General features: G+C 34.4%; 1 protein-coding gene across 1 annotated transcript in view; it reads right to left on the reverse strand.

The window, feature by feature from the left end:
- Positions 1-21,076, reverse strand: part of AGL (amylo-alpha-1, 6-glucosidase, 4-alpha-glucanotransferase) — a 79,507-nt gene that overhangs the window by 45,506 nt on the left and 12,925 nt on the right. The window contains exons 5-20 of the mRNA XM_004263072.4: positions 19,531-19,734; positions 12,515-12,696; positions 12,239-12,350; positions 9,007-9,130; positions 8,561-8,663; positions 8,368-8,465; positions 7,584-7,723; positions 6,350-6,537; positions 4,490-4,613; positions 3,737-3,900; positions 3,360-3,461; positions 3,093-3,248; positions 2,849-2,999; positions 510-634; positions 308-420; positions 55-189 (exon numbers count right to left, since the gene is read on the reverse strand). Coding sequence (XP_004263120.1) covers positions 55-189; positions 308-420; positions 510-634; positions 2,849-2,999; positions 3,093-3,248; positions 3,360-3,461; positions 3,737-3,900; positions 4,490-4,613; positions 6,350-6,537; positions 7,584-7,723; positions 8,368-8,465; positions 8,561-8,663; positions 9,007-9,130; positions 12,239-12,350; positions 12,515-12,696; positions 19,531-19,734 — 2,221 coding nt within the window. The remainder of the gene's footprint in view (positions 1-54; positions 190-307; positions 421-509; positions 635-2,848; positions 3,000-3,092; positions 3,249-3,359; positions 3,462-3,736; positions 3,901-4,489; positions 4,614-6,349; positions 6,538-7,583; positions 7,724-8,367; positions 8,466-8,560; positions 8,664-9,006; positions 9,131-12,238; positions 12,351-12,514; positions 12,697-19,530; positions 19,735-21,076) is intronic.

Consider the following 21,076-nt stretch of genomic DNA (forward strand, 5'->3'; position numbering starts at 1 on the left):
CGGTAACTTATCAGTTATTAAAGTGCAAATCTCCATAAAATAAGGCATACTTACGAAGCAAAAGGAATTTTTAATATAGGATCTGTGTTGTCAACAGCAAGACTCCCAGATTTAAAATGAGGACTGAATTGTGTCAGATGATTTCGAAGAATTCCAACAGCAGCTTGTGCATGTGGATCAAGACTAACTCTGAAAACATTAATTAAAATATAGTTAGTTTTTAGGAGTAATTTATTCAAAATTAACAGGATATGTAAAACACTTTAAATATAAGTAAAGTTAACAGTTTGAACTCTAATTAACATACCTGAATATAATAACACTTCCAGGAGACAAATTTTCAAACTCTATTTCTTGAATATATTCATTGGGTCCTTTTGTGGTAATTCCAGCTTGTTTAACAATTTTACTTTCATTAAGCTTGAAAAAAATTATATAAAACTGTTCAATAAATAATTCTAATGTCCTTAAAATGTTAAACACAGTAGTGGGATGAGAGTCCCAAATACCTGAATATGTTCTCTAATTTCTACTGTGATATTTGGCATTCCATTGATTGAATTAGCATCCTTCCTATAAGGTTCCGTATTTCTCTCAACAGTTCTAGCTTCAAGAACTACTTCTTCAATTTTGCCTAGGAATATATAAAAACTTTAGCAAAACTTCATATTAAACCATCTGAAATTAAGAATTGGTAAAGAGGTTTTAAATCACTTAACTTAAAGTTGAATATGAAATATCAGTTAATTAAAAAAAAAAACCAGTCTGAAAGTAGGTAATTCTACCCAAGATGCAGCTTTTACACAATGCTTTAAAAAAAAATCACAACTTAATTAACAAAGCTTTATTTGAAAAGAGATCTCATCAAGTAATAATGGTTTAGCTCTGGGGAACAATATACAACCTTCCTAATATTGAGTGGAGAGAAAGTAGATCACTTGAAAGGCTTACATTTAAAAAATGGAATATTTCAAAGACAGAAAAAATAGGGAAAAATTTAAAACACCCAGATCTCTTTACCTCACTTAAGAAAATATTCCAAATCCAACTGATGTCCCTGTGTACCCTTTCTCCCCCTTCAGAGGCAACCACTACCTGAAGGTTGGAGTTCATTGATCCTGTGCATTTTTGCTACATATGTATGTTTCCCTAAGCAAATATATACTATTCTCCATATGTCCAAGTTTATTTAAGTGATTCAAGTTATATATACATTTCTGCAACTTCCTTTCTATTGGACAACACTGTATTTTTTAGGTTTGTTCAGCTAATATAAATTAGCTCTACCTCATTTATTTCAAATGCCAAATAGTATTCCACTGTATGAATATACCAAAATGCATTCATTTTATTAACATTGTTATTGTTTTTCTCTACTATAAATAATGTTACAATAAATATTTCTGTGCATATTTCCTAATGGAAATGCAGAAGAGTTTCTCAGATATATACCTGGGAATAGAATTGCTGGACCAAAGGATATATAAAACTGCAACATTATTATTTAAATTATTTAAATAATTTGAACCATTAATCTGACAATGAAAGACTTTTTGATCCAGAAATCTACTTCTGGAAATATATACTAAGAAAATTGTTCAAAAGAAAAAGAATTATTCCTAGTGTATATTCAAATCTTAAAGAACACTGCTAAACATACCCCAAAATATTAAAAATGGAATACTAACATAATAAAATATGAAATATTTAACATAATGAAAATCACAATTTTGTGGACTGATAAAGTGGAAAATGTTTTAAGGATGATCACTGACAAAAAAAAAAAACAAACCCTGAGAAACTACTGTATACACTGAGTGCAGCCATGTAAAACTATGTATGTATAGTAGCAACAACCAAATAAGATTACTGAATATAAACATGTGACTAGTCAAAAAAAGTAATAAACATTTGACTCTGAAACTATTCAAGTTGATAATTTCTAAAAATGGGAGTTATGAATATTTAGCAACTAGCAACCAATATAGAATATGATGATTTTTATGAGAATCTTCATTCACTCAATTAATCAACAGACTTGGACAGCTGCTGTATGCACAGGAGCATGTTATGCCATAATATATTATATATAATAATAAGGAAGGAAATGAAATACACATGTCTAGAAAAAAATCAAGCAATACTAAGGATATATCTCAAGGATGTATTTTATAACTAAGTGTCAGAGTGATATAGAGAGAATATAATTACTTTATGTTCAGAGGAGAGAGAGTTCACTGAATACTTAGAGAAAGATTCTCAAAGGAGGTGAAACTTTAGTCCTTGAAAGATGTAAAGAATTCATAAATAAGTGTAAGTAAGACTACTTGGGGAACAGTGAAAATATCTATTTGGTTGAAATAGTGGAGTGACACAGGGCCAGGAAGGTAGGTGAGGATGGATTATAAAGAGCCTTAAATATTAAACTATTTTCCATTTTGGTTTATATATGTAAATATGTGTATACACATACATAAAAACACTTGGACACACATATGAATATATGTATATACATATATACAAACACATGAACATACATATATATTTTCCTGGGTATAGAAGAAATACATGTTCATTTTATACAAATTAGGAGATAAGGGAATGTATTAGGATGAAAACAAAATCACTTCACAACTCAAAAAATGTTAACATTTGAGAGTATTTTCAGGTTTTGTTCCATGTAGTAAAACTATAAGCTATCAAAAATTTCTAATGCTTTTTCTCAACTGCATCTACACTTGCACTGTGTTACAATATATACGATATGTAACAATTTAATAATATTTATTATTATTATTATTAACAATTTAACAATATAATCACAATAACACTTTTTAGATCCCATTACCAGGGATGCACATTTGAGGCACTTCCTTCCTGTAAAATGAAGTCTTGGGATTCCTGAAAGCAGTTCTAGACACAGATACAACTGATTGATGGATACTAGGTGAGTGTCTTGTTACTGCCACTATGTCTTCATCAACTTGATCCACATACACCTGAGAAACAAAGAGAAAACACATTAGTGCTCAAATTGGGAAGACTCTAAAATTGAACCTTAAGAAAGAAACCTAGAAAATTTAGTTTCTTGCCTGAATAAAACCCTTGGCTCCAAGCTCTTGGTGAAGTTTATTGATGGCACACCTGGCTGCAATGATGCCACTTTGGAAATTAACTTCACCGAAATTGGACGGTGATGCTGCAGGATTCCACTTAGTGTAAAACCGTTCTTCAGAAACTACTGAAATCTGAACAAAATTACAACTTAGCCATGTGTACGTTTTAATTACAATGAGAACTTTTGGTAAAAATGATCAAAGTTTTTTGCCTTGTAGTTTTAAAAAACAACACAAACAAACCTGATGAGGCACTAATTCGTCATAGCCCTTAGTACTTCCACTAGCACAACATGCCATAGAAACAATCGTGGAACTTGGGAGAGTATCATATGCTGACCTATGCTAGAAAACAATAAAAAAACAAACAAACAAAAACCCAAAAGTTTATTTTCTTTCAAATGCAAAGTGCCATCCTATAGCATAATGAAGTAAAAGGATAAGTGCATAAATACATTTGATAAAATAACAAATAACAAAACGCTCAAAAACCTTTGTATCACAATCACTAAGGCACTATTTTGAAGTTTTGTGGATATTACTACCACTAAATAGCAGGGAACTAAATATCAAAACATTCAGCAAAATCAGTAAATACAAGAAACACGTTAGATACTTACCACAATAGGACACTCATTATCATGGGTAACATCCATAAACAGGGCATGTGCAATAGCTGGCATTAAAGGCCTCAAACAGGGCTGAACGAAGGATCCAACAGGTTCTCCTCCATATCGGTAAACTAATCTGCCCTCTTCATGACTGTCATACGCACTCATTGCCTCTGCAAGGCATTACAGAATATTTTAACAATCTTCATTATCAATGTCCAAGAAGAGATTAGATTTCGTATCATGAATGATTTTTAAAAAAAGACCACATAAATATTATAAAAAATAAAACAGCTTTAAACATTTAAACAAATGTCCATTAGTTTAAATGACAAAAAAGTCTTCTCTGTAACTTAACCAGAGAAATGGTTCATGCAGGTAAAAGGGAACATATGTTGTTTATTAGGATGTTGGTTATATAAAATCTATGAAGAAAAATCTAAAGATTATATCACATAGGCAGGTAGGAGATGAAAAACAGATTTGTATATTTTCAACAACCAAAAAAATGGTTTTGTTCATGAATCATCAGTTCATTCCACTGCTCTTTCAAGTTAAAATGAGATATTTTACCCCAAAGTGGAAATTTTTACTGATGAAAACAGACTAAGTTATACTAGGAAATTCTGAGTAGAATATTTAAAAGAACAGTAACTATGTTGAACATTATTAAATGCTGTATATAAAGCTATTAAATGCCTTTTAATCTACTTAAACAAAAACTAAAGCTTTAGATGGGAGAAACACTTTCAATAAGCCTACCTCTTATTAAGGAACTAATGCCCAGTCTAGTAACAAAGATATTGTCCAGGTCTTCACTTCCTGTGAACAGTTCAGCTACTACATATAAATTGGGTTGCAATTTCCTAGCAGCATCCAACATGTACTGCAAAAAGCACAGTTACAAATGTAACAGAAAGAGAAAAGCAAGATGGTGCAGGGGAAGGAGAGGAGGCAAGATTAGGCATGGATTTGACAAAGGAAAATATCATGTAGCAAGACAAAAGATGAATTTCCAAATAAAGTAATTGTGCATATGTAAGAAAACATAAAACAGACCAATACACACAGGAAACAAGAGAATTTATAAAGACAATATAACAGTTAAAAAGGAAGATTAGATTTTGCAGATATAGGGACACAAGGGGGAGGAAAAAAGAAAGAAGAAAAATGTTAGTGTCACATTAAAAAATGTAAACCATAACACTGCAGTTCTGCTAGGATTTCCCCCCGTTTTATGTTTGTTTTTAATACCTCTAATCAGACCATTAATTTCCAGGCACTTGACTAAGCTATTCATGATAAATTCCCTACTGGTGAATCATTTAGCTATTGCAAAGATTAGGTCTGACCAGACTGAAGCCAGTTTTTCCTACAGATGATAGTAAACTTTTTTTTTTTGGCCATGCTTTGCAGCTTGCAGTATCTTAGTTCCCTGACCAGGGACTGAACTGGGGCCATTGCAGTGAAAGAACTGAGTCCTAACTACTGGACCACCAGGGAATTCCCCAAAACTCTTTTTTTTTTTTTTTTCCCCCAAAACTCTTAATCAGATCAGTTCCAAAAAGTTTTTTTTTAACATAACATTTACACAAAGACTAATAAAATACTTGAAATTCTATCAAGTAAGATCCTAGAGGATTATGTAACTTAAAATTAAGCAAATTAAATTTTAATATTCTAACTTTTGCCATAATGTTATAACAATCTTAAAAGTGTATTTTTTTTGATGTTGCTATAAAGGCACACACAAAAAATCCTCTGCCATTTTTTGAAGCTAAAAAACGTCTACCACCTTAACTAATGTTCATTAAATTCTTCCAAATCAAATCAGTTTTTCATCACAGGACTTGAAACATATACATCATAATACTGCTTTAAAAGTATAGAAATAGATGTTTTTCAGATAAGCACACATTTCCAAAGAACACTAACTTGTGACTAGAAAACTATCAAAGATCTTATAAACAGAATGAAAATTTGAAGTGTTTACAAAGCTGCAAAAGGTAAAAGATAATGCTGTAAGTGTTGGCATTGCTTAAGTTACTGTAAAAAAACCCAAAGAGGAATAGAAAACTTTTATGTTTACATTTACATTTTTATAAACAATTAATAAAAATTGAATCAATGAGGCTAAAATAGTTTCAATATGCTGTAATGTTAGGGTTTAAATAATCATTATAATATGAAATAAGCTATTCAACTTCACAGTGGCTACTAATGTATTGAAAGCAACCTAAAAATAACAAGAATAAGACAAATTAATACTTATATATTAAAATATTAATAAGATTAATTCTGTTTTAATATTAAAATATGAATATTTTAATAATATATATACAGCAATATGGTTGTGTGTGTATTATCAGAGACAATATAATGTACTTCCCTAACTTAAAATAAAAATATTAACTCAAACATTTTATAGCCCAGTACTCCATAACAGCTGCATCAAAAAATTGTCAGAACTATGCAAATTATGCAAGTGTTAAATACTACCACCAAATCAATGTTGGTATCCAACTAGCAAAAGGAAACATATATTTGTATACTCTATTTAAGGAAAGCTAGGAGAGAATACTGAATTTCTTTTCTTAACGTAGATGAATTGTTTTTCTGTACCTCGGCTACATGAAGAGGTGTTGAGTGACAGTTATCAAGACGGACTCCCTGGAAATAAGTCGCAGTTATTTCAGTGTATTTTTTCATGTGTGCCCAGAGATAAGGACAGTCCTCTGGTTTTTTCCCATAGCGTAATTTAACACTGTCTCCCCAGCAAATAAGTTCTCTCCTTAGATAAACATCTGAACCTGTTAAGAAAGGAGCTTGCTTTCAATGGTTTGAGAAACAAAATGAAAACATTTACTTCAAGGAAAAACTTGTTTTTAAAACACATTTACTATTTCTAACACAAACCATATATAGGTTAAAATTACATCTAAAATAGCATGGGATAAAATTTTTTAAAGTTAATAGTAATTTGGATCTCATATCTATTTTGCTAAAATTGTACCTTATTGTCTCTTCTAAAAATGTGTGCTTAATGGCAAAAATTTAAGTTACTTCTTGAAGGAAAACAATAATAGTAGGCCTTTAAAGCTACAGTTCTACCAAAAACATTTAAAGCTCCATCTCCACCTTGCTACCAATTTTTGGCAATAGGTTACATTAAATCCACGGTGTAGAGCAGAATGTCTTTTTTCATTTAGAATGGTTAGAAAGGAGAGGGCAGAGATACTTAAATCCAAAGCTACACTCTTTTTTTTAAAAAAAAATGAGATTTCTGAATTAGATTTAATGTCATTAAAACAGGCTTCTAATTCTAAAATGTTAAAAAATAAATATATTGATAGGTCCCCTGCAAAATTCTTCCTGGCAATGAAATAGCTGTAGAAAAATAAGATGCTAGTATTAAGTGAGAGGGAATCTAAAAACAACTGGTTTCTAGTTTAACTGCCATTCAAATACCTTAAATACTCCTCTGGCTAATGAGTGAAAATATCTCTTATAGTAAATAGTTGTAATAATAGAGGTTTCAAATGTCTTTTAAAAACGCAATAAATTGTTGCCCAAATAAACTCTTAGGCAGAACCACAATATAAAATAGATATATAAAAGCTATTCTGTTTGAGGAGATAAGGGGTAGAAAGGGAAAGGAGGGAAAAGAAGAAGGTGAATCCCATCCTGTCAATCCCTTCTCTTCTCTCTCAAACTGTATGCACCTCTGGCATCTGTAATGAAATAGTTTTAAAAACACTAGCATAGTGGGGGGAAAAATCAATAAACAATTTATATTTTGAGCTTGCCGTGAACTTTTATTTCCCTATCCATAGAGAAGTTAACAAAAATGATATACCTGGTTCAGCAAAGTTTCGAAGGGGATCATCTCCCATTACCCATCCATTATGTGCCATCAGAAAACAAGCTTTATTTGGGACATGAATCATAGATTCTTCTGTGGAGAGGGGCATTTCTTCAAAAGGGAAAGTAAAATATCTAGGGAGATACAATCAAGTATGAAATCCATACAGAGAAACTCCTTGGAGAGAATGTGAATTAGCACTATTAAAATTAAACTTCTTCCCTAGTGAATAGAATAGAAAAGATTAGTTTGACACCATTTATGGGAAATAAACTGCAATATAGGTAAAAAAATCGTCAGTAGACATTTTGAGTAAACCTAATAGGATTTGAGAAATAGCATATCTGATTAACATTCTAAATAATAACTTTAAAAATCTCATAAAATTACTAAGAAAATCACTGAGGAATTGACATTATTTTGCAAAGGTTTTTACTACACTTCAGTTGCCTAATCTATGTTGTATATTACTTAAAGTATAAGGAACTAAATGCTTGCTTAATTTGATTAACGTTGAATTTATTAGTAAGTATGCAGTCCTCCAGAAACATGAATGTAAATGATTATAAATTGGTTCATAATAATGATAGTTTCTCTAACTAAAGATGTGCCTAACAAAATTAATTAATATTAAGCTTAGTTACCAGATCAAAACTTCTATTTCAATTTAAGAAATGTACTGAGTCACACATTAAAGGAAACATTTAGGTTAATTTGAAGAGTTTAATACAATTTTCAATTTTTAACCTTTAATGAGAAGAAAACAAAAATGGAATACCTGGTAACCAAAGGATGTTTTCTAGTGACAGGTCCTAGTTTAGGACCATGGCTAGCCAGTCGTTCATAAAACACATTTCCCAAAAGGCAATTAACTGCCTAGAAAACATGAAATTATATTACATCAACGACAACAACAAGAAACAGTATTAACACTCAAAGAAAAACAGCAGTTCAAAAGAAGTAGGTAAAACCTGTTCCTGATGATAGTTCACGAGTTGATGCTTCTCTGAATTTAATTCCTCAATTCTCTTCCGGAACCAACTGCAGCATTCGTTAATTGCGGCTGGCCCATTACTTGAAACAGATAAAGCAATACAAACATTATTTAATGGTTTTACAAATTCTACATTTAAAAATTTTCTAATAATGGTCATAGAAACTTTAAATATATTCATCAGGATCTTAATTATGGCTAAAGAAGTTTTCCAACTGTATACATTTTTACATTTATGTATAGGAACATGGACCAGCACACAGACAAGAGGGGAAATGTCATGCGTTTGAAGTAGTAGAATTATGGTGAATTACTTTTTTTCATTTTATATTCAGGCTTTTAACAATAGCATGAAAATAATACTATCCATAAAGGTTTACAAGTAATAGTACTCTTTAATATGTAGTAAAATATAAAACATACTCATGTGGTATGAAAGTTGCTAGTGCAACGTTCATATCTACAGTACAGCCAAGTCGTCTGTATTCAGGATCCTGAATAATCTTAAGGTGTTGTTTTGGATCAGGCTTTGTTGTTTTCCTATTTCCTGAAAGAAAGAAAATATTATATCTTAAATGCAGCTATGCATAAGGAGATTATAACTGTTACTGATTTCAAATTTTTAGTTTATAGTTTTTTCTTGGAAAATAAAATATATGTTTATTTCATAAGCATCCTTCCCACCTCCCTGTCCATCCTCCTGCACACCATCTAACACACACACACACACACACACACACACACACACACACACGGAAGGAAAGACAGAGAGAGAGAGAGAGAGAGAGAGAGAGAGAGAGAGAGAGAGACTGACTGAGGAAAAAAAACCCAAAAACACTATAAAAGAAAAACACAGCAGTTCCTACCAGTTCAACCTCAGTCCCATCTTTCTACCTCAGTTGGCATTCAGTTATTCTGTATATTCTTTAGGGCATTAAGGATGTTGATGGTACAAATTTTCTTCACAGGTGCTACCAAATACATTAACATTAGGACTTTTTTTTCCTCAAAGATTGCTTTCTATTCTAAAAAGTAAGTCATATTAACAACCTAACTTTCTCTGAAAGAAGCACACAGGTTTGTTTTCATACTGTTTTCCTTTTCATCAACAAGCATATTCTTACATAATAATAAAAAATGAAAAAAGTAAATAAACCTTTTATGGGGGGAATTTTCACTCTTCTTCTGGAACTTGTTCCTAATAAATCAGGTATTGGTACAGGATTGCCTCCACTGGGTTTGATTTTATATTAATTAATACCTGGCTTATTCTAAAAAGATTTTGCAATGGCTTATAAAGGCCCAAACAAACTAAGATAAAAATTAAATAGATTTTAATATGTATTTTCTGAGGTTAATCCAGATGAGTAACATACATGAAAAATTCCAGAAGTGTTTAAAAAAGAGAAAAAGCTACACAATCAGTGTACATTATAAAAGTCTTTAGTACTGGTAGACTAAAAGACAGATCACTGGAATAGCACAGCTAACAGGTCCATGTGTATTTAGTGTATGATTATACATTATGAAGTATCATGGTGGTACCCCAAATCAGTATAAAAGGATGGATTATCAACTCAATATCATTTTTAAAAATAAGAATAAAGTTAAATATCTTCTTTATATAAATTCCAGGTATACTAAATATTTAAAAGTAAAATATAAATAAGATTATCAGAAGAAAACATAGATCGCTGTTTGAAGGTCTAGGCACAATGTGAAATCAGAAGCCATAAAAGAAAAGATTAACAAATTTGGTTACACTGGGGGAAAAACTACCATAAACAAGAGTTAAAAGATCAACAGCATACTAGGAGGATATATTTGAGGCCACTATAATAAGGAATCACAAAGAATAATAAGTCAATATGAGGCCACTATAATAAGGAATCACAAAGAATAATAAGTCAATATGAAAAAGACAAACAACCCAGTAGAAAAATAGGGAAAGAACATTAATAGGGAATTAATGGAAGAACTATAAATGGATAATTAACATGTGAAAAGATATTTCACTAATAGGCAAAGAAATGTAAATTAAAATAATGAATATTTTCCCTTATTGACAAAGATTATAAAGATTAATGGTATCTAACATTGGTGATGGTATAGTTAGTGATAATGTAAACTGGTACAACTTGTGTTGAAAAGCAATTTGACAATATCTATCATAAATTTATCATGAAATCTGTATACCCTTTGACCCATGAATTCTATGTCTAACAATTTGTCCTACAGATTTACTCACATAGCAAGTAAAGATAACATGTACAAGGATATATTTTCTATAGTACTGCTTATAAGAATATAAATTCTCCTAGGGCAAGGGCTTGCTACTATGTTCACCACTGAATCCCCACGCCTGGAAGAGTGCCTTTCACATAACAGTTGATTCAATAAATACGTATTGAATGAATGAGAAATGAACTGCAAATAGTCTATCTAAAAGGCTAAAGAAATTCAAGTACTTTAAAACAGTGTATTCTATCTAGAGGTTAAAAGAAATAATTAGCTGTAATAAGATCATGCTGTCAACTAAAATAACAAGTTGTTAAACAATCCATATGCTATAGTTTTATTTGTGTGTGTATAAAATAGATATAAATATAAAACTTACGAATATAATTTATATATATATAATTAGATAAAATTGGAATTTCTTTCAAAAAGAGTCTGAAAAGAAACACAAGAAACTATTAATTGATAGTTCCTTCTAGTAAGTAGGTTTTGGGGGAGAGGAACTCACACATTCCATTTATTATATTTTTGCACATTATTGCAAATAAATAATACAGCTTATAAACATCAGAGGGAAGGGGAGATCTTCAGTAAAATAAAACATGAAGGAAAGTTAATATAAAAAATTCATGTATTAAGATGTTACACAATTGTGAAAGTTGAGAGAGTAAATCTGACCCTAAGCTTCCTGGGCCTCAGGTCATACTGATTTCTACTTTGAAGGCAGTATTTCTGGGCCCTACGCAAGCTCTAGTTTCTGGATGAGGAAGAGGATTTCTAGCCATCAAAGATCCTTGCTGTTAGGCTGTCCTATACTAATTGAAGATACATTCTTTATAATTTTTCTAATTTGCCTCCAAAAAACCCTAATTTCTCTTTCAGCATGTTTTTTTCTATACTACTTTGTCAGGGAGATCTGTTTCTTTATCTTTGCTACTGGCTAGTACCTGAGTCAGTCTCACTAGTGGTTAGGTAGCCTTAATGGTAGGCGCCATCAGCTAGAAGCCCCTCTACCTCAGTTAAGATTCCTATGTTAGCCAACAGAGGACATACATCTCTCAGTTTCAAAGACTGTTTTGAGTCTTTGGCCGCTGAAATACTCTGCTCTACTTACCTGCCATTCATGCATTTAACAAATACATATTGAGCTCTACGGTATTCTGAGCATTGTGCTAAGGAATCAGTGTAAGAAACAGTCCCCGAGGGAAATAAGTATGTATTATGACATGCCCTTTAGATATCTCTGCTAACTCTAAGATAGCTTCCAGAATCATAGTTTTAGAGCATCAAAAACAATACAAATATCATATAATAATAACAGATTTAATAATGTGTTAACCAAGAGAAGAGTTATCGCTTCAAGAGCAATACTAGATTTCTTAAAATCGATAGAAACATTCTAGTGTATATCCTGTACCTTGTGTAAGAAGTCCTCTAAATTGCTCAACTGCTTTGTCAACATCCACTTGGAAAAATTCCCAGAGATGGATCTTTGGGAAAATATCCTCCCAAATTATTTTTCGAATGCACTGGAAAATATCAATAGTTAAAATATACACATTTAAAATCTTTTTACTAAACATTATTTAGCATATTAAAAGACAGGTTCTAAATGATTTTCAACCACACATTTACTTTACACTTTAGAAATTCTGCTATTGTTTTAGTGTGGTATTCCTCTATACATACTGACATTCATTTGATGATCATTTTCAATCAAAGCAGCTACTCCTCTTTCTTTGTATTTCCCTTCTGCAACGTCACACGATAAATGCCAAAGTGCTCTGTCTAAGACCCAGGCAGGTTTTAAGTGTGGGGAATTCACAAGGTTATATGCACTTTCTGGATGTTCCTGGAGCCATTTACTTTTAGTAGCTTAAAGAAAAAGGAAACATAAAGGAATATCATGTAATTAAACTGAAGTTAAGTTTAAAGGTAAAATAAAATATCAACATCTATCACTCATTTTCTTATATATTAGATATCAATATTTTATAACGATATTGTAGTATGAAAACAATTTTTTGGTTGTGGTATCCTATCATCTATTTCACCATATATTTTTCTTTCCTGTTGTAAGAGTTTTCCATTGTATAAATTGTTTACTATTGCAGTGGGAGTTAAGAAGGGTCTTGTCCTTGGCCTCTTTTTTTTTTTTTTTTTTGCGGTATGCGGGCCTCTCACTGTTGTGGCCTCTCCCATTGCAGAGCACAGGCTCCAGACACACAGACCCAGCGGCCATGGCTCACGGGCCCAGCCGCTCTGCGGCATGTGGGATCCTCCCAGACCGGGGCATGAACCCATGTCCCCTGCATCGGCAGGTGGACTCTCAAACACTGTGCCACCAGGGAAGCCCCCTTGGCCTCTTTTGATGCTTCTTGGGTGAACTTATTTTGGAATCCTCCTTCTAAACCTAAAGGACATCTTTTCCTTTAAGGCAGACTGGGCTTTTGCCCTGACTTCAAGTTCTCTGGCCTCATTAAAGCAGAAAGTTACCTGTATCTTCAATTCTGGTTTGGGCTTTTCAGTGTCTGGCTGTTAGGTTCTAGGGCAGAAGAGCCCCCTGACATTTACTTTCCCCAGGAGCTTCTCCTTTTTCCTTCTGGTCTCCTGAGTGACAGGGCCCTCCTTCGGCCCCACCTAAGCTCTAGGTTCTCTCTCTTACCTATCCTTAGAATGCAAAATGTCATTTATATCTTTTTCTCCTACATATCATGTATTCCTGTGGGGTTTTTTTCTTTTGAGTGGGAGAGGGAGGTGAGATTCCTTCCTCTAGATCTTTAAATATGCTTGTATCTCCCCAAAGCTAAGAATACAAACACACAACTTATCTAAATGCAGTTATTTCTCTAAGTTCTGTAGGGTCTATTAGTATCGAGACCAAACATCTTGAAAATCCAACCTGTATCTACTGCTTCCACTTTCTCCCCACACTCTCATTCCTTCTCCCACTACAGTCTGCTTCTACAGCCAGTGCTCCACCGAGATTACTCCAGCCTCCTAATCATGAAATTTAGTGTTACTTTCTCATTTTCATCACTTTCAAGCTCTACATTTGTCATTACTGATTAGTCCTTCCGTGATTTACAAAAGACCTCTTCCTTGATTTTCAAAAGATGTCGTTATCTTGGTTGCCTTAAATTTTTGCTTCTCTCTTTTGTGCCTTCTGTTTTCCTTCTCATCTCCCCTAAACCCTGGAGGGAGGTTTGCTACATTTTAGTCCTTCTCTTTCCTCACACCCACTCTTCGCAGTACATCTCTCAAACTGGCCCAGACTCCAGCTGAGGCCCAGGCACATCTACCCAAGCATGTGATGATAGCACTGCCTGGGGACAGCTTGTTAACTCAAAATCCATTCATAGGTCCACATATATCTACACTGAAAGTGTCATATATCCCAGGCACTGTTCTGGGAGCTAGATATTCTGTAGAAAATAAGGGAGCAAGGTTCAGGTGCTCATGGAGCCTTCATTCTAGAAAGGGTTTTTTTGTTTGTTTGTTTTTGTTTTTAATTTTGCTTAGACAATCCTGATGGAAGAAAACTCAGTTCTCTCATAGGCAGCCTCTTTGTATAGCTAATCTTGAAAGGTTAATAAGATATATTGTTTCGATAAAACTGATACAAGTGAGGCTGAGAAACTGCTAAAAAAAAATATACTCAAATAACAAGGGTATAGCTTGTATCTTATTACCCATTTGTAGCAGTAAGTTCAGAATCAGAATCAGGAGTTTTGCAAGGTATTTCAAGTGTTCACAACATTGGAGGTAATTTGTTTTAATTTATTAATAAACAAATAAAAGCTAGACACATTTTGCTTCATCTTTAAAATGGACTAATGCCCTGTAAATTCATGCTCAGGAGTGGTTAAGGTACCTGAAAGTAGTAACAATTTTTCAATACCTACCATATGCCAGGAACTGTTAAGTGCATTAATTTATTAACCCTCATGCCCTTCCAAATGATATAGCACATACTATTATGTTCATTTGACAGATGAGAGCCTGAGATAGGTACCTCAGCAAAAGTCACACAGCCAGAAAAAGAACTGGGCAAGTCTCTTCAGAATCTGCAGTCTAACCATTTTGCTCTATGGCTGAGATGAATGTGGTCATACCTTGTTCACTCAGCTGAGAACCATTACAATCCTTACAGAGTTTTAAAATCATTATTATTTTTAGTTTCACGTATATGATAAATCATTTAGTAAGTCATTGATTTACTTAGTATTTATTTAATAGACAAAATACATAAGAAGCAGAGATGTTGTAATAAAAGTTAAATTGATAATTCTCCAAATTTGAATCAAGATAGTTTTCCCAAGATTTATCACCATAGTCATTGAAATTCAAGATTATATAAGAGAAAAATGTCATGATAATTATATCCAATTTGGATTTTCGTTTATTAAAATACTAAGGCAACCCCAACTTTTTACATGGTAAAATCCTGAAACTTTGTTTCTTATCTCAATTTTATGAAACAAAATCAAGTGTAAAATGAAAGAATTCTAAACATTAGGTAATAAAAGTATTTTTTCTCATTCTATATGAAAGAGGAGTTAAACTCCAAACTATGTCTTAATACATATCAAAATTAAAAATGAAAGATGGACTTCCAGAGTAGCACAGTAAAGAAAGACTCTGGAAATTGTCCTAAGGGCATCTGGCACATGGAGAAACATTTATTCAAGAAAACCTACTAATTCTTAGTAAGAATAGCAAGAGTCTGTGGCACTTGAACCACAACCTGCTCCCTTATCCCACCCGACCAACCATGTGTTATGGAAGCTCTACTCCAGTGCTCTACTCCAGGCAGGTGTGGCCAAGATGGGAGATGCCCTCTCCCCTTACCTCCCAGTCTGGGGTTAGTTTCATTCTGGGAGAGGCAGACACACTGAGTGAACAACGAAGTACACTCTGACCTAGGGTGACTTCTAGGAAGCCAGCCTTAAAAAGAAATCCCATTCACCTCTGGCAGTCTGGAAGACCTTGTGTATGCCCAAGGCTGAGCCATCTCTGCAGCAGTCAGAGAGGGAACTCCTAAACTAACCAGTTCAGGTTTATCTTTTTCCATCCTTTTACTGTCAACCTACCTGTATCTTTGAATTTAAAGTGTGTGGCATGTAGACAGCATATATTTGGATCTTGTTTTATTTATTTATTTTTTAATTGACTCTGATAATCTCTGCCTTTCAAGACATTACTTTCAAGATTCCCTAAATCTTTGGCTTTCAAAATTTTTACTATGATGTGTCTGAGTGTAGCTCTCTTTTGTTTATGTTATCTGGAGGTCCCTGAGTTTTAGGATGTGTAAATTAATGTTGGAGGTTGGGAGGTTTTCAGCCATTATTTCTTCAAGTATTTTTTTCCATTCTTTCCTCTCCTTCTGGTGTTTCCATGTCCCACATTTCACTGAAACTCTGTTCATTTTTATCCTTTTTCTCTGTTCTTTAGATTGCATAGTCACTGTTCACTCAAACATGCTGCTGAACAGCTCTAGTGAAATTTCTCATTTTGGTTATTTACTTTTCAACTCCAGAATTCTCATTTGGCTCTTTTTAAAAATTTCTATCTATTTATGATATTCCCTCTTTGATGGGCTATCATCATAATATCTTCTTTTACTGCTTTAATTTGGTTTCCTTCGATTCTTTAAATACATTTATAATACTTGCTTTAAAGTCTATTTCAAGTATGACATCTAGGACTTCTCAAAGGTGATTTCTGTTGCCTGTTTTTTTCTTGCGTAAGGGCCACACTTTGCTGTTTCTTTACATGTCTCAATATTTTGTTGAGTATTGGTGATTTAGATAGTATGTTGTAGCAATCCTGGATACTGATCCCATCCCCTCCAGGTCTTTTTGGTTGCTGGTTTGTGACTTGTCTGGACTATTTAGGGAAGTCTATTTCCCCCACAGTGTGCAGACTCTGATGTTGCGACTCGGAGGGTGCAGCCTTGGCCATGGGTAGTCAGCCTGGGGTGATGGTGGTTTTTAGCAGGGCTCTCTTAAGTGTCTTTTTCCCTGAAATCTGTTAAGCTGTCTGCTTCTGTTGGTATCACACTCAGCTATTTCTCTCCTGACCTGTTACTCAGGCTGACTGTGCTGTTATTTTTGATAATATTCTGGAGCATAAATTGCACTGCAATATGATCCAATTAAATTTGGGTCCCTTGGCATGGGTAGTCTTGAGGCCTGTCTTTGAGGCTTGTTCTGACCCCAAGAAGGCTCTTGTTAGCTGTCTCTTTCCCTGGTTCTCTCTGTTAGACCAGTAGCTGGCCTATGGTTTAGCATGTTGCTCTCATGAAGATACCAGCCTCCTTTGGATTGTTTACCACCAAAGTCTCCATTGTTTTCAACAGTGCTCACAGGCTTGAACTTTCCCATGCTATGTACCAAATAAAGTCAGTTCCATTCTTACTCTGCTCTTACTGCACATCTCTTCCCGGGGGCAGAACACCTGTGTCACTGCTCCATCAGTGGTGGCAGGGGTAGTAGCCTCTGGTTTTCTTGGCTTTCCCCTCCAGGTGTGGAACCCCGACCCCACAAGCAAGCTGGAGCAAGGGTCCAGTATTCTTGACCTGCCATGCATGAAGTAGAACTTTCTCTCTCTGAGTGGGGGCTGGGCGGAGGAAGGGAGCCCCAGGCTTCTCATCTGCTCTTGCCTAGAATAGTTTCCATAACATAGTGCTGAAAGGGGGGAATGAGAAACGCTGGAAGCCTGCCTCTTGCAACCACAGTCCTAGACTGGGAGCCAGGGAGAAAGGGAGCCTGGTGTCCTTGGCAGCACCTGCTAGGAACAGACCTATCATCACTCTGACTGGGGAAGGGTAGGGAGGGAGGAGCAGGTTGTGGTTCAAATGTCACAGACTCTCACTATTCTTTCTGAGGTTTAGTACATATTCTTGCATAAATGTCTCTCCATATGCTGAATGCCCTTAGGACAATTTTCGGAGACTTTAGTTTTTTAAAAATAATTTTCATCAGTTACAGCTGTTTTTCAGGGTAGAGGGACTGTGAAGCCCTTAACAGTGCCATTCTGGAAGCTGACTTTCCTGGGATAGTAACTTTTTAATGAAAACCTATATCATAGAAAGGACATTATGATACTCAACACGTTTCATGCAAGGTGGAAGCAACATTCACTTCTTTTATATTACACAGAATCTCTCAAATGCTTTAGAAAATACAGTCTCTGACAGAGTCTGTGACTGTACTCCAAACCTTATACTCCCTTTTTTCCTTTAGTAACAGAACTCTCAAGGTTCAGCGACAGACATGGCTGACAAACAAAATACTACACTGCAAGCTCCGTTATAGCTAGAGACAAAATCCTATCTGGTGCAATGTGAGCAGAAGGGATATATACACCAGATCATGCCCTTAAAAGACATTACTTCCCTTTCCTCATTGCCACCGGCTGGAGGTGATATAAGGAATTGGAGGGGCCATATTTGATTAAGAGTTGGAAGCAAAGTGCTGGAGACAGCAGAGCAGCATTAGAGAAAGAACTTCGTTCCCTATCATGGGTTGGCTACCACACCAGTCTTGGAATGCCTACTTAATCTTTTATAAGAAATAAGTATAATTTAAATCTTGAGTCACTATATTTTTGTCTTTTTGTTACAGCTGCCTAAGCCATATCATAATTCATACGCTGCCATTATGTGGTTTGATAAATTTGATGTGAATAGTATTAAAGATGTCAAAGTAGTTATCAATAACGTCAAATTTTCAAGCGAAGAATACTGAATTCTTAGACATTAGGCAGTTTTCACTGTGGACCCTGATGCTTAGTTTCCAGGTGCATGCAGAAACAACAAATTTTAGAATGTTCCTATTTCTTTGCCTAATTTTGATTGTTTATTATTATCATTAGAGATTATTATCTATATTGACGAACCAAATCTTTGAGCTTTTGAACATCTTCATAGTTCCTATGGTTACCTGGAAAACAATTTTATGACACACACACCAGAGATTTTTGTTGTTGTTGTTAAATGTTTTGTACCACCTGGAATTCCTGTTGTTTACATATGTAAGTCAGTGGTTTCCTGACTTTTCTACATCATGGCAAACAGAAAAGAGCATCTGCAAGGTACACTGGGTTAAACTGAAAGCTGATCAGGGCCAGAGGCTTCTCCAGACCCAGTTACTCTGATAGCTGATGGAAGTAGTCATTTCCTGAGGATCAGCATCTGGAAACCTCTGACACATTTTTATAGAATTGTATACTGGTAAGAAATCCTGGGAGCCCAAACAGGTTAACTTTAATAATATCTCTTAACATGTAAAAGATATAATTTTCAAATTTAAACTCTAAGAATTTACCAATAATTTTCTCTTCAAATAACACCATTCAGTTTTTTCAAATATATGCTATAGTACCAGAGCTATGGCTATATAGATTCATTAGTTGGTCTGTAAAGTATTAATACTGTAAATTGAAATATGTGGTCTTTTCTATGATCACACTCCTGTTTTTATAATCATCACATGTAAAATACTTACATATTGATTATATCTTCAACTAACACTGTTTTCTTTGAAAGAAAAAAAGTGGTATTGTATAAAGTGATTTTTAAATTGAAGGACACCTAATCATCCCTTGTGTTTTCAAACTTTATGTTATATAAAACAGCAAGGAATGAAATAATTAGAATATAATATTCTCATTAAAATTAATAGAAGTAGTTAATGAAGTTCATACCAGTATGATTGTAGACAACATCAGTAATACAAAGAATATTCCATTCCTTTTTCAATTTTTCCACTAGCTGTCCAACATCAGTCCAGGTGTACTTTTTATTAGGTCTTGAAAAATCAGGATTTAATTCTAACTGATCAGCAAGGGAATAGCATGACCTAGATAGTCCAAGAGTCTGCAGTGGGGTAAAATGAATCATGTTGTAGCCTGCAACACAAGAAAAGAAACAAAGACCACTATAAGAAAAAAAATACCTAAAACTAAGCAAAATGTAAGGTTAAACTTCCATAAGTAATTCTAAATGGCAAGGCAACCGTGCTACCAGAGAAGGGGTTAAAGACTTGGGTTTAAATCCTAGCTGTACCACAAGTGACTTCAAGCAAGTCTACTTAAATCTTTCAGGATTATCAGTGTCCTCATATGCAAGATACGGATAATGAGATGATGTATTTGAAAAAAATCACACACAATGCCTAGTTACTATTAGGGGTTCAATTTATATTTCTTGAATTGATATATTTATATGTAGAAAATATATCCTATGCAAGTGTATCAGTACATCTTTCTCCTAGTTTTTTTTTTTTTTTTTTTTTTTTGCAGTACGCGGGCGTCTCACTGCTGTGGCCTCTCCCGTTGCGGAGCACAGGCTCCGGACGCGCAGGCTCAGCGGCCATGGCTCACGGGCCCAGCCGCTCCGTGGCACGTGGGATCCTCCCGGACCAGGGCAAGAACCCGTGTTCCCTGCATTGGCAGGCGGACTCTCAACCACTGCGCCACCAGGAAAGCCCTTTCTCCTAGTTTTAATGTTCCATAGTACTTGTATTCTGTTTTAGTTATGTCAGTGAACTTCTCACTTCTTCACTCTATGTTCAAGTCGAAAGTAGAAAATTAACATTACCCTTTACTTAAGAGTAAAATACACCTTAAGTTTCATTTTACTCTTGGTATGTATGGCAGCACATGACTTCCACATGGAATACCATTAATCAAGGCTTGTTGAATTAAAATTATATATAATGATAATATATTTTATTTATTTATTTTTGGCTGCGTTGGGTCTTCATTGCTGTGCGAGGGCTTTCCCTAGTTGTGGCGAGCGGGGGCTACTCTTCATTGCAGTGCGAGGGATTCTCGTTGCGGTGGCTTCTCTTGTTGAGGAACACAGGCTCTAGGAGCGCAGGCTTCAGTAGTTGTGGCGCACGGGCTTAGTTGCTGCACAGCATGTGGCATCTTCCTGGACCAGGGCTCAAACCCATGTCCCCTGCATTAGCAGGCGGATTCTTAACCACTGCGCCACCAGGGAAGTCCATGATAATATATATTCCAACACATTCTGGTAGCTTACTAATTTTTATATGTCAAAGTAAAGTCTTAGAAACAATAATAATCTTATTTTCTCATAGAGTTCCTTAATTTATTCAGTTGAACCATAAAATTTGCCATTTTTGTAGGCTAAAAATGGTCAAGTAACAACAATTTCATACAGTTCTATTTATGTTACTAAATGTACTAAGGAATGAAATTAAAAGAATTAAAGCCTTTGAAATCT

The sequence above is a fragment of the Orcinus orca genome, chromosome 1 (genome assembly GCF_937001465.1).
Source record: "Orcinus orca chromosome 1, mOrcOrc1.1, whole genome shotgun sequence".
Classification (NCBI taxonomy): Eukaryota; Metazoa; Chordata; class Mammalia; order Artiodactyla; family Delphinidae; genus Orcinus; species Orcinus orca.